General features: G+C 40.9%; 1 protein-coding gene across 1 annotated transcript; it reads right to left on the reverse strand.

Annotated features, from left to right (window-relative positions):
- Window positions 1–3,836: 3,836 nt before the first annotated feature.
- On the reverse strand, window positions 3,837–14,532 carry NFKBIZ (NFKB inhibitor zeta). Its single transcript, XM_017673320.3, has 12 exons — window positions 14,238–14,532; window positions 11,939–12,078; window positions 11,450–11,480; window positions 11,230–11,333; window positions 10,346–11,133; window positions 9,542–9,647; window positions 9,010–9,156; window positions 8,765–8,828; window positions 8,328–8,497; window positions 7,318–7,428; window positions 7,023–7,190; window positions 3,837–5,252 (listed from the first exon to the last, which is right to left on the reverse strand). The coding sequence occupies exons 1-12, from the start codon at window positions 14,524–14,526 to the stop codon at window positions 5,199–5,201; spliced, it is 2,172 nt and encodes a 723-aa protein (XP_017528809.2). The 5' UTR covers window positions 14,527–14,532; the 3' UTR covers window positions 3,837–5,198.
- Window positions 14,533–14,766: the final 234 nt, after the last annotated feature.

Below are 14,766 nucleotides of genomic sequence, written 5' to 3' on the forward strand. Positions count from 1 at the left end.
ACATGGTCAACTCTAGGTAGTGAGATCCAAGGTGAAGAGTAGCAGGTTTATTCATAATTGTACTGCAGAGGAGAACAACTAATGATAATCAAAGAAGCTTTGTTTTAAGTTTTCATTAGTTAAAGCTCTTTTAATCCTTATAATAATGTTTAAATTACAGCTCAATAATAATTTTATTGTTTCTACTGAAGTTTACCAATATTCAATGAGTCTCCTGGTCAATGCCAAGTATTCTAGCTAATAAGTGAAATAGATACAATGTATCATACACTGAATCAGTAATTATGTCAAAGATGTTCGTAGATTCTGAAGACAAGACTGAGGATTGCTTAAAAATAAGTGTTCAGCAAAGGGGGCATTACAGTTAGCACACATAATGTAGCAGGGGGTACACGGGGAAGGAAGTATAACACAGAGAAGACAAGTAGTGATTCTATAGCATCTCACTATGCTGATGGACAGTGACTGTAATGGAGTGTGTGGTGGGGACTTGATAATGGGGGAAGTCTAGTAACCATAATGTTGCTCATGTAATTGTATATTGATACCAAAATAAAAAAAATAAAAATAATAATCTCTTAATCCCTTGGTAAGAGAAATACTGGTAGGAGAAAGATTGTAAAGCCTCTTTCCCTAGTATAGTGGGTTAAATGGTGGCCCCCCAAAAGGTATGTCCACATCCTAATATTCAGAACCTGTGAACATTACCTCATTTTGAAAAAGGGTTTTTGCATATGTAATTAAGAATCTCATGATGAGGTCATCCTGGATGATCTGGACCCCAAATCCATTAACAGGCATCCTCATAAGAGACACACAGCAGACAGGCACAGGGAGAAGAGGATGAGGCCCTGGGAAGATGGAGGCAAATCAGAGCTACATTGCCACAAGCCAAGGGATGGCCGGAGTTGCCAGAAACTGAAATAGGCAGGGAAGGATTTGCCCCAGAGCCTTTGGAGGGAGCAGCCTTTGGAGGTGTCCTACCAACACCTTGATTTCTGAATTCTGGACTCCACAACTGTGAGAGAATAAATTTCTTTTAAGCCACCGAGTTTGTGATAATTTGCTACACAGTCCTAGGAAACTAATACACCTGAGAATTAAAAACCAGAATGACCTTTGTTGTAAGTTTTCATTAACAAACAAAACAAAAAGTGTTTTCTGAAAGAAAAACATACGATCAGGTGAGTCCTGATCTCTCCGTCAAAGCTAGTTTCCGTAACACAGGATCCAACGTGCCTGGCACAGAGCAGATGTTCATCTCTTTGCTACCTGATCCCCTTGGGCATTCCAGCAACCCGGTCTGTTACCTCCAAATGACTGTGGCCCAGCCACAGTTCTTCTCCAAAGTCTGCACCACCTAATTAATTTAGTCTAAAACTGTGTAGTGGAATCATCTTCACATATACTCTGGAGCCCTGAAAACCCTTGAAATTCTGATTCAGGAAGGCTGGGGTGGGACCCAGGCATTTGCACGTTTAATAAGCTTCACAAAAGATGCTGATGTCCACCAAAGACTGAAACCTTGAACGTAGGTCATTCAGTAGCTGGACTAGCTGTCCGGCTACTCTCATTCAAAAACAAACTTGAAGTGACAGGCAGGGAGAGGGGGGTGATGGAGGAAGCAGGGAGCATGAGGCCAGAGGGCAAAGAATACACAGTAGATAGCTAGACACACTTGGAGGGCCATCTCTAGTCCTACTCCTCCTGGAAATGAGCCATCTATGCAACGTTTCTCATTCTACACAGACTCCCAAGAGCGAAACGAGAGAACTGAAAAAATACAATGAAACCAGACATGGTGTATAGCTGAGGGAGAACAGTATTGCTGCATTAAATCATAAATTCCCTATGAGTGACAAAACATTTAGACACTGAAGTATGAAATATGCTAAGAAAATACAAATTTAAAAGGGAGCCATAAAGTTAAATTCCATCTATGAAGCACTTATTGAATGTCGACTATGTGTCAGATACATGCTAGTTCTGATGATGAAAAAGAGAGTCCCTCTCTTCCTCACAAGAACAAATCCAGGGCACTAGGAGGAACACCAAAAACCCAACGGTCTGGTTATAACTCATCAAAAACCTTGTCCCCAGGCCTGCTCTCAGAGGCACCATCAGGAACTTAGCCAGGGTCTGAAGTTTTCTCCCTGAGGTCATTCATGTTCAATACAGGACTGGTGTTATCAGAAAATGGAAGTCAGTGGTACTGAGTTTAAAAGTTGACATTTATTAAAGGTTAGAGGAATTTGAGGAAATTTTCTGCTCCTGATTAAGCAAAATTATAGAAAGGATGTTAAATGTTACTGATTTGATTAACAAATAGAACTGAAAGATTTGGTCTGTGACACTTGAGGGAATTCCTTAGTAAAATACCAAACTACAGTACTAGAATTAGTCCTTTATGAAGGGGGACAGACTGGTTTTTAAAAAAAGAGTACAACTGTGCCCATTTTCATTGGCATGTCATCAATATCACTATTAAATTATATGGCTGAGTTAAGTTCAGAAATACGACGGTCATTAGTTTATAGGTACTTAATAATAGAACTCTGACTCAAAACACCACTTCCCCCCCCAAACCCAACCCAGATTGGCATACATTCATTCATTCATTTATTTAACCAGCATTTTATGCACTCCTACTGTGTGCCAGGCACTGTGCTAGGCACTGAGGGAACAGCAATGAGCATGTAGTGCTAGCTTATGTGGGGCTTATTCTTTAAAACATATCCCATCAAGAGCCACCCCCCACCCCTGTGGCAGATACTGATCAGTCACAGCACTCTCTTAAGTCTGCCAAGCCCTTAGACTACTTCAGAGGATCTTTCTCAACACACTACTCATGAGAGTATTACCACTCAGAGAACACATGAAACTTACTGGCTTTCTGGATACTAACCAAACTACACTGATTCACCTGTGGTTCCCCCAAAATGCCATTGCCTTGGCTCAAGTCATTTTATTTCTTTTACCTCCCCCGCCTCTCCCTCTGTGAACATCCAAATCAACTGTTCAGAAGGTACAGCTCATATGCTTTACCTTGAAGTCCCCCTTGTTCTCCCCATTAGGTATAAATTCTCCCTCTTTCGAATCTATTTCCTTCCCTTTTTATGGTATTCACTAAAGTGGATGCCATAGCAGATGGCATTTGCAATACCAACTACTCTTGATTTCATCTATATGAAATAAATTATATTTGATGTACAGAAATGGAACTATAGTAGATTCTTAACCTATGAATCATAGACTCTGGTGGCTGTGAAGCCCCTGATACTGTATATATTTGTGAACAGACGCATAGGTGCATCTTTCAAGGAAAGGATTCATAGCCTTCTCCAGATTCTCAGCACACCTTGTAAGAACCAGAATATAATTGGTGCTGACAGATGTTGATGTCTTTGTTCTCTCATGTCAAAATGGCATGTTAGGAAAGGGAAGAACCCCATTTACTGCTGTTCCCATGTCTCTCTCTCACAGGATGAACCTGGTCATCTCCAGATCATTTTCCCGATGCTCACTGCCCCCACAAAATACAGAATGAAAAATAAAATCTTAAAGAGTTAGTTTTTTTCACACATAAAACTTCTAAATGACCAATAATCTATTAAACTTCCATGACATTTTCAGAACCTGATAAACCTCTATGAACATGGCAGAGTTTCTTGATATTATATGTTATACACCTTCAGGAAACATATTCTCAAAAAAAAATATCCAAATTAAAATGTTAACTAATTTAAAGGTATTTAGATTAGTAATTAATAGCACCTTTCCAACCTAGGCAACTATAAATAAGGAACTAGGAAAAGAAAACACATCCTTAAAATGAACAGTGTTATCGAATTAATGTTTATTTAAAACCATGCTTGAGTTTTCCCATGAGGGTGAATGGATTGGTTCACATCACAGTGGTATTTACAGACACCAAATAACTATAGTTAACATTTGTCCACAAGACATACTGGGTCAAACAATGTGATCGATCCAAAGGTTATCTTTTTTAAAAGGATTTAAGCTGCAAAGATGATTAGTCAGTCAGTTGCTTGTGAGACTTCTCATTATTTAAAAAATTTTTAATGAATCAAATTTATTATAATGAATTAGTGTGTAATCAAAGCCAAATACATTCCTTGGGGTAAGCCAAAAGTAAGCACAAAATAATATTAATTGAATTAAGGGTACTAAAAAATAAAGCATTTTTTTCTGAATGGTAATATAAAATCATGGTACATTATCATTATCTGATAATAGAAAACCATACAGACACGTTTAAATATTGACTTTTTGATGTTCCTATGAAGATAAAATTTCAACAGAGCAAGTAAATTATAAATTCTAGAAAATGAGCCATAGGAGGTGTCTCTTTAGGAGCATGCAATTCCATACAAATCATGTGTCTCATCTCAACACATAACACATGAGAAAAAGCATATTTGCTATTCAAACAGCTCTGTCAGCCAGTAGGGGACCAACTCTCCATTTGCTTTATCTACAGAGACAGTAGTTGGGTCATTACACAGCTCCTCCGAATGTATATAATCTTTTTAAATAGTGACAATACACTTATTCTTTTCTGCTTTATTGATTTATACATTTTAAATATGGCCATTTTAATGAACAAATAGGTAAAATATTTTAAAGACAAAAATAATTATATACTGTTTACAAAAACCTTATTTTAACCTTGGTACCTTTCATCTAGTCCAATGACTAGAACTTTCCGATGCCAATAACTATTAGGTAACATACCAGGTCAACAAAACCTCAACACTGTATCCAGATTTATTTTCTTCCCTTTCAAATGCTTTAATTTTCCTTAAAAAAAAAAAAAAGCTTATAATTTACCTGCTTTTACACTGGCAATAGCTATATGTGCAATGTTTTATGCCACAAATCAAAGCTTTTTCCTACCCAAAGGCTACTGTTAATTGAAGCCAATTTTACCATTCAGATTACATTCAGATGTCTAGATCCCAGATACCTGGGTATGAAATATTAAAATCTGCCAAGAGGAATTAGGTATTTTTCTTCTTTTCTTTTAATATAACCCACTATATAATAGTGAACTAAATATGTTTGTTTCATAGAAACAACTTACATTTGCCAGTACAGGGCAAATGGTCTATGTACAGATACATTAGGACTGCCTAACTGACAGTGAGTGTTGCCGACCAGGCTCCAAGTCAGTGGAGCTAATATGGTGGAGCTCTCTGCTGAACGGACTTGCCCTTCAGGATGCGTCGGATCTGGAATAGAAATAAACAGAATTTGTAAGGTTTATTTCTTATGGCCATTTCCTTCAGAGTTCCTCTCTTATAAAGTCTACATCACTCCTGTTAACATGTAATAAGTATATGAAGAAACAGGCAACAATTAAGATTTTAAGGTGACTTAAAAAACAAACTCCTTTCACAGCTTATTACAGATCTCCTGCAATGACGTTTGAGGGCAAGAAAGCAAAGCATCTCTGAAGTTTAAAATCTCCTGAATTATTTGAAGTTTAAAATTTCCAACAGCTTAAATAAAATCTATACTCCCTTCCTAATCTTTACTCCTCCTGTTTGTGAGAACATTTAATATAAGGCAGAATTATGGTGTATTATAGTATCTCACCTATCTTGAAGTCAGGTTCAATTACCAAGAACCCAGAACCCACTTTAAACACACACAAGTAAATCCTTAATAGCATTCAATTCAAAATAGCTGTCATGATACCAAAGAATTAAATCTTCTGCATATAACTTTACGCATCACAGGAAAGCCCCTAGGATCTTTCAGAGCCCAGTGATTGACTTTATATCTTAGTCTGGCAAATTTTATTATCTGTTTCTCAGCCCACAGCAGACTAAATGCAGTAAACTAGAAGATGATTAGGGTAGGGGATACAACTGACAGCTGTTAAGAGAAGACACAAAGATCAGAGTCTAACAGTAGAAGCAAAGGAAGAGACCCACCCCCACACACAGACACAGGAATACAAAAGCAGAAGGGAGAGTAATTGAGAACACTTAGTGAAGAGGCAAAGGGCTCTCCACACCCAATAATCCCTGAGAACATGGCTATGCGACAGCACGCTACAAACAGTGAGGTAGAAGCCAACACTGGGTTTAGGTCTCTGCCATTTACTACTTGATGGTGGTTCCTATTTCTGGAACCTCTGAATCTGCATTTCCTCAGCTGAACTATTATACTGCAGTTTTCATAACTATTAAGTGGTATAATAACAATGAAAACTCTTTACAAATTATCAAGACATTCAGTTTAAGTTATAAAGAGCTCTACAAATACAGATTCCTGGCACATTATAGTCTTATCGAGGGCTATGAATCAAACAAAAGGCTACATTGCATTTCATATACTTTATTTTGTGATTATCAAAGTATGTAATGACCTAAATATATAGCCAGTCACTCTCATTTCTCCCAGGGAAAGATTTCCATTAAAAATATATTAAGTTATTTAAAAAATCAAGTCTTGTTTATCAAGAAAAGTTCCGTCACGTAAATCTATTCAGTCCCCCAAAATAATATATAAATATATGATGGTAAAGCATAATTTTGCTTTAAGTATAAAACATTTCTAGGTTCTAAACTACATAAAATAACTTTCCCATTTCTTACTGACTCACTTAATATCCACAATATTTAAAAGGTCATCACTCACAAAACTAAAATTCTCTTTTCTTTGGTGTCTGCAGGATCCTGGTACCTTCCTGTTTCATGAGCTTCCAAACCTCAAACCATTCTGACTTACACTAAACCCAAGTTTGTGCCATGGAAGAAAAAACAAGACTACCTGCCCTCTGACTATTTTGGGTCCGTGGATAAACCCTCAAATTTCTTTTCTTCCTTTGGAAACAAAGCAATTGACTCCCAAGTGCTACCATGACCCCTGGGCTACACAGACGCCGACAGAACCCTCCTGAAGAGCAGCAGCTGGCCTCCGCCCTGTGTAATCTCATCTCCCTGTGTGTCAGACACAGGCCTGAGAGGATTCCCTTGCCCAGTGACACTCACCTGCTCTCCCACAGGGCCATCAGGAACCAAGTGCACTGGCTGCTCGTTCTCCAAGTTCCGAGTACTTGGGTCCGCTCCCTTCCTCATCAACAGGCGGACCGCATCCAACTGTGTCACCCGATACTGCAGGCTGGCAGCAACATGGAGGGCAGTGTTTCCATTGTAAGCCTGAAGACAAAGCGACGAAATGACACCCATCAGGAAGGGGGACTTTCAGGAAAGTAGCTCAGAAGCTTGAAGAAGGTGTAAAGGTCATTCCAACTCTAGTGTTGTTACTGAAGCTTTCGAAAGGTACCTTTGCATTCACAAAAGACAGGCAACTGGGCAGCTCCAAAAAGAGGCGAATGAGTTCCAAATTTGCTTCTTCAGCTGCCAAATGCAGTGCTGTGCGGCCACTTTTACGATCCTTATCAAAGGCAAGAGGGGAAGAAAATGAACATCCAGACACCACACCTTGGGTATGCTTTCCACCCAGTTTCTCAAATGTCTGCCTCACCTTTGGAAACTTGCCAAATGAAAGCCTTCCTCAATCCCAAGCTAGATGAAATCTCTCACTCCTCCTGAATTCCCTATTAATTTGCCTACATGCCTCTTATCACAGTCTACCCTTGTACACAGAGTAGCCATAAAATGTAGAAACATAGATACTATTTGTCATGTATCATAATACAATAAACCATTTATTATGTATTCACCTGTGTTTCCAGACTTGGCGGCCACCCTGTAGACTGGAATTAGCTGCATCTCTCACCTCTTCTATTAAACAGTAAATTCCCAAGTATCTGTATGGTTCCCAAGGACCCATACAGCATATGACTTAGGCTTTTCCCCAAGAGTCCCTAACTCAGTGCCTTGTGCATAGATATACTCAGTATATAAACCTCAAATTTCATTCTAAAAAGAATAAAATATTTTCCAGTTTAAAAATCAGAAGATTAAGTCCAGATCCCACAGTGATGAGGCAATCCCTACAAAAAGCACTACTATTATTACCCATGTATGGAAATAGAAGCCAAAATGACAGTATCAATTTCAAGCATTTCTTTCTCCTTCAAACAAAGACTAATTTATTTCACAGCTAAATGGTCTTTTGGATAATAATCCACAGATTAAAAGCAAATCAGGAAAGTAGATGACTATAATCTATGCTTCTTAACTATCAATACATTACTATTTACTCTGTTAATTTTTAAAAAGAGAAAAAAAAGTTTTAATCTATACTTGGGAAAAGGTCTTTTGCTATAACCACTTTTCTCCACTACCCCATCTCCAAACTCTTCTGAGCGGCAGACGCTCAGAATTTACCTTAGCTTCCACTGCTGCTCCCATTTGAATGAGACACTTAATGGTGTCAACCAGACTCTTATTCCTCAGTAAAAGCTCCTGAACTTCAGGTGAATGGTGCTGCTGATTTCTCTGGAGTTCATGTACCACAGCATTATGAGCCACAACCGCACAGTGTAGAGGAGTCAGGCCTAGAAAAAGTATAATAAAGCAGTGGTCAAGCATCCCATCAAGTCTTTCAGTTATTCTATAATTACAACCTTGAGGACGGCCTTCCAAATGGGTTCCATGAGAATGAGTAAGGCAATCTGAATATTCTCTCCATTGGGTCTTAGTGCTAATTTTATAGTATTCAGCATTAATTACCTCCCTTCCTTCTTGGAATGAAACCTAACACCCTTATTAATGTCTCCCTCTCTCTAAACGGTTCTTTGGCCAATAAAGTTTCAGTTGCTTACCATCATAGTTAGTTGCCTCAAGATCCAAAAATTGATTGCTCCTCACGGCTCCCTTCTGAATTGCCTAGAAAATTTAAACACAGACAGGTTAGCAAGAGACAAGTTATGCAAATATTTATTAGTATTCCAAGAATAGAATAAGTCAACTCAAAATAAATCATTCTAACAGGCAACCTGCATCCACCTTCTAATATCCAAGTCCTAGCTCTCTGGCCCTGTGCTGATGGAGGCCAGCTGCCTCTTACCTGAAGCACCTGCGAGTGGCCCTTCTCAGCACAGACATGCAAAGGGGTCCTTCCCCAGCAGTCGGTGGTGTTCACCTGGGCCCCAAGGTTCACCAGATCTTGCACAATGAGGTGCTGATTCGCAGCTACTGCCACCTGAAAGGCACTCTGTGGACATTCAGAGGAAAAAAATACTTTTTTAAAACATGTAACACTATCATAACAACGAATATAAATGTAAACTAAGCCTGAAGGAAAAACTCACATAGAGAAAATAAACTCTATTAATAAGCACTAAGATACTGTAACACAAGGAAACTAAAATAAGCTTAGGGTGTGGCTTTATTACACCCAGTTAGTCTTTGATCAAATAGCTACAAAGTTAATATTAATAACTTCAAGGCTGATGGTGGCAAAGAGTCAACAACTCAAAGTTAATATTAACTAAACTCTCTGGGTCGGGAGCACTGAAATGATCTACACATAAATATTCAGACTGGTCATCCTTCTCTTCACCATGACAGCTCTGCAATTTTACTGTCAAGCTCCTCACCTGTCCATTGTGCTCTTTAATGTCCAGCATGTGAAGTGCATTCATCTTTCTTGCAAGGACATAGGAAAGTGCCCTTCGCCCTTGGGCAACAGCAATATGCAGAAACCTGGGAAACAAGGAAAGGAAGAGAGAGGAATTACTTCCTATGTCATTAAGATCATCTTTCAAAAAAAAAATTCCTCCTTACCCCTTTCTCAATAATCTGGTATTCTAAATGAAACGCTACAGGGCAAAATTTGTCTTTTCTACTAGGTTAATAATATGAGTTATAACAGGATGATTAAAGAATACCAAGAACCATGCTGACTGCTTTAAATCTATTTTTTTGGTGTTCATAAAAGCCCTATGTGGGAAGTATTTTCATTTTACATGTGAAGAAACTGAGACTTGGAGAGGTGAAATACCTTGGCGAAGGCCACAGAGATGTAAGGACAGATTAGTATTCACTGGACAAATCAATCAATTGATCATGACCAACTAATCATGATCTGTTTTTGCTCTATAGACACTTGATTAGCATCTTTTGAACATCTTTTTGAACATCTTTCAAAACCAGTTATTCAAAGAAAGCACATACATTTTTATTAATTTAGAACAGGTAATTTGTTCAGCCAGGAAAAAAAAAGGAAAACTCATTTTAAAATATTAGGTATCACTGAACAGCAGTTTCCACCTATATTGGCCCATCTGATGAGCCAACTGCTTGCTAAGGTCTAACTTGGAATGCCTTAGGGAAATTCTGTGCCACTACAGCCATTAAGGAAGGCTCACCAAATGAGGTTCATGACATAAAGGTATACTCACGTGTCACCATCTGCATCCTTTGACAGAAACTGGTCTTGGGAGATATTTGCCAATTTGCTTTCTTCCTGCTCTACTTGCCACTGGAAAAATGACTTCCCTAACTGTGTGCTGCTCACTGTATTTCCCATGATGTTCTGGAATGGCAGTGAAGTGCTTACAGGGGCAGAGCCTGCATCGTGCCCCGCCATGGCCTCACAGGCACTATGCGGTATGATGCTGAAGTTCTGCAGGTGGGCATCATTTTGTTGCTGCACACTGGGGGAAGTATGAATGGGAACAGCAATATTCTCAGATTCCCCATGACTACTCAGAAGGGATGCAAAACTTTGGCCTGGGCAGAACTGTGGTTCTTGACCATCAAAGAGGTTCTGTTCATAGTTGGGGGACTGGGAAGTTCTGGAATAAGGACTGTATTCCAGAGCCGGGTTGTGGATATAGTGCTGTAGTGGCGGCGGCTGCTGATGCATATTCTGGTTCTGTGGAGAATACTGGTACATGGATGCCTGATCCATCATGTGTGGGGAGCTGCTGCCTTGGAATGACTGGTATTTCTGAGATGGAGAGAAGACCTGCCCTCCATGGAAGTCCTGACACTGCTCTCGGGGTGAGCTCTGAGGGACCCCCACAGGGTTCACCCAGCTAACTTGGACAGTATTCAGGGAAACTGGGCTGCGCTCATTCTTAATGTTGATAATGTTCTGAAGCAGGTCAGCACTGCTGTCCTGTTTGGCTTCATTGTGATGAACATCTTCCATGCTCTCCATGGGTGTTGGTGTTTGAGGTGGTGTCTAGACAGGGAGAAAAAGTAAGTGGCACACTCCCTTCCAAAATTATTCTAGGAATAACTTCCAAAGGGCAGTCAGAGAAAATAGTGAGATACTTACCAAAAATTGGGTATGTAGTAAAGCTGACCTTTTGCAAGCTGGGCCATCAGACAACAAATCAGGGCCTTTCCTTTTCCCACTGTATGATACTGTCTTCTTCAATTCTATACCCAAGAAGGAATATGGAGTTTGTGATCACTTTTTTGTACAAGTTTTACCCATAATCACACTATATATTTTACTCTGAAGCCCCCTTAACATTAATAAAAGTAACTCTTACCTGTGTATTGCTCTCTGTTCACACCTTGTATCTGTAAGGAAGACAGTATCCAATTTAGTGTATATTAAATAATTCCCTTTTTAATACACATTAATAAAGATTCATCTCTGCCACTCTTTACAGCTCACCACAATCTTTGGTAGAGTTTTTATTTTTATCTTAATTTTTATTCTATCTTACAACTTCCCCCATTTCCACATTCACCCTAGTACAACTCAAGATGAAATTATTAAGACCATTTGAGTTTTCCCTTTCTAATCAAAATGTTCCATTTCAATTGAACCCGTTTATTTCCTTGCCAAGTGGCTTTCATTTTATTCACTCCTTGAAGAATAGAGCAGACAGCAAGACAAACGTGCTTTCTCTCCTGTGTGCTTCGTGGTCTACAAATGACTCACCAGACCTAGGCCAGCAGAGAATACTAACCCAGACAGACTAACCTCCTGCCCCCACCCCCTTCCCCCATCCCAAACAAAAAGCAGGTGGCACCTTAAAATCATCCACAGCTTGGCCAGAAGCCTTCTGTTTATGACTTCGGATGTGCAGCAGGAGCTCCTTCACCGAGTTCTTCACACGAACGCCTTGAAAGGGTCCTCTCTGCTGCCTTCCAATCCCCATATGGGGCTCAACTGCTCAAAAGGACATGAAATACATCCCAATGAAATCCCTTTGCAGACACAAATCTTAATAATCTAAAAGCACAGATGTCTAATGTATAAAGATCCCAACCAACAGCCAGAAAATGAAAAGCCTTTCCAGCATGCTCCGATCAGTGGTGTTGGGTGTCAGTCCCCAGCCCTATGTAGGTTCTATGCTGCCTGACTCGTCTCCCCACCAGGCACCCAATGAAAGGAAAGCTCAGAAAAATGGGGTTTCAGGACTCTCTGGAGCCAACAGATAAACCCACATGAAGACTTCTCAACCTTATACACCCACGAGACAGGATCACAGATACTGTCACCCTAACTCTCACAACCTATAATTATTTTGACTTTTGAAAAACCTTGAGAAAACAAGGAATAAGTGAGTTTTTATTTTTTCAAACTGAAGGATTTATGCCCATATGGAAATTTAAGTCTATTAATTCCACTCGCCTAAAGCACAAAAACTTCCTACACAGATCTCCATGTGCCAAATCCCAACTACAACTCCTTAGACTTGTTTCCCATTATTTCTCTCAGTTCAGCTATGCCAAGAAAGCTGCTTAAATTCACTAAGCTTAATTAAACACCCTTCCACATACACACACAGGACTTCCCCTCACTGTTTTTGGAATTGCTCACATAGGCCTTCTAAGTAAAAAGGAAATAATCTCATTTCATATTTAAACTTTAAAATACACTTTAAAATGTAGTCTCTGAGTGTAGCACTTCACTTCCTACACTACTGTCACAACCTTTCGAGATGAGCTGAACACAAAGTAAACATGCAGAAGTCAGGAAATGAATAATTCGGCCACTGCTGTTAAAGAGTGGAAAAAAGAAAGAAGATGGGACAAGAAATGATGAATAAATTGAACACACATTTATGTAATATGAGAGCAACAACCCAATGATGGAGCAAATTCAACAACCAGTTAGTTTTATGGTTTAAGTTTAGGGATATCATGCCAGAATCTAATACAGCATTTCTCTGGAATGACAGCAGTTAACAATTCAACGTCACAGGGAGAAGAATTCAGTTTCAGAAATCCCCTATGGCTATGTGGTAAAGCAAGTAACCAGCAAAATAGTTTCAGCCAGATGAAGACAGAATGTGGGAGAAAAGGTTCTAAATAACACACACAGACACACGAACACACAATCATTGCATTCGCTACACACTGAACATACAGGGAGCACCTTATACAACCTAGTGACTTAAATCACTTTTAAAAATGAAAATGAAAAATCACTTTTTAAAATAAAAAGCAAACCAAAACAGGAGTGGGGAGCAGTACAAACACCTGAGAGTATTCTTTAAAATCATGCTTTCAATTCAAATTTTCAACATTTGAAAATTACCTACGTGTTATTTAGTCTACCCACAGTGCCATCCTGTTTTTCCCCAAAATATGCAACTGGCTCATAAAAAAAAAAACTAACCAATACACAACCCAAGAAAGGAAACATTATGCCTTTCTTTGCTAGATACCGCTTAATCATACTAAAGCACATAGAAAGGAAACACGACCACAGAAACTCTCAAACATCACATATTAAAGGCATAAATTGATTTGGCTTTCAGTAAGTCCATCTTAATAGTACCGGTTTAACATAAAGTTTTTTTACTTAAAATTTCCACAAATACTTAGGAATGAATAAATCATAACCTTAAACGCCGCGATCACACCCTTATCGCGAGCGACAGCCTTTCAGACACAAGAAAAGGTTACACCTACATCAGATCCAAAACCGCGCCACAGTATGTGACTTACGGCTTAATAATGTTTTTTAAAAAAGAAGAAAGAGAGAAGCTCTAACGTAGTTTAACACTCTTCCCCTCCGCCCCCCACTGAAAGTCAGAGCTCGGCCCTGAGAGGCGTTTCAAGCTGGACGGCGCCCGGATTTCACGGACGGTCGAGGGGCATGAGTTACAGAAAACGCCCAGCACAGGGCAAGGCATCCAGGCGTCGCCTAATAAATAATGGCCCTGTGATTATGTGCTACCGCTAAAGAAGGACTGAGGTCCCCGAACAAGGCGAGGTGCTCAACCTCTGGGCCGCCCGCACCCTGCCCTCCCGGTGAGAGGCCTTTCCCTTCCCGCCGCGCGCAGACGGGGCGCCGGGCCGCCCTCGTCCGGTGGGTACCTTGCAGCCGCTCGGCGAAGGCGCCGCCTCTCGGCCGGGACTCGACCGCCCCGCAGGAGGACACGGAGGAGGCGGAGGAGAAGTCGGAGGAGTCGGAGCCGGGCGAGCCCGGGGCCGAGGGCCCCGACGACGAGCAGCCGGCGTCGCAGGCGCCCGGGGCCGCGGCCGGCGGCGACGCGCCGTAGAAGTAGGCCAGGTTGAGCGGGCTGGTCATGAGGCCGCAGTCGCCGGCCGCGTCCAGCAGCCCCTCTCCGCCGCGGCTGTCGTCCAGCAGCTTGTCCACGATCATGCTCCCGGGCTCGGCGCTCCGGGCCCCCGACGCCTGCGTCCCGGCTGTGCTGTGCTGCGGCTCAGCGGACTCAGATCCAGGCGGCGGGAGGACTCGCAGCTACGGGGGCGATGCGGCACGGCGCGGGTATTTATATGGCCTTCGGGGCCAAGGGCGGGGAGAAGGCACCGCCGCCTCGCCGGCCTCCCCCGCGCCTGGCGGGCCATTGGCGGCGTCGGGACCGCCTCCCGGCCCCTCCTC

This window comes from Manis javanica, chromosome 3, assembly GCF_040802235.1.
Source record: "Manis javanica isolate MJ-LG chromosome 3, MJ_LKY, whole genome shotgun sequence".
Taxonomy (NCBI): Eukaryota; Metazoa; Chordata; class Mammalia; order Pholidota; family Manidae; genus Manis; species Manis javanica.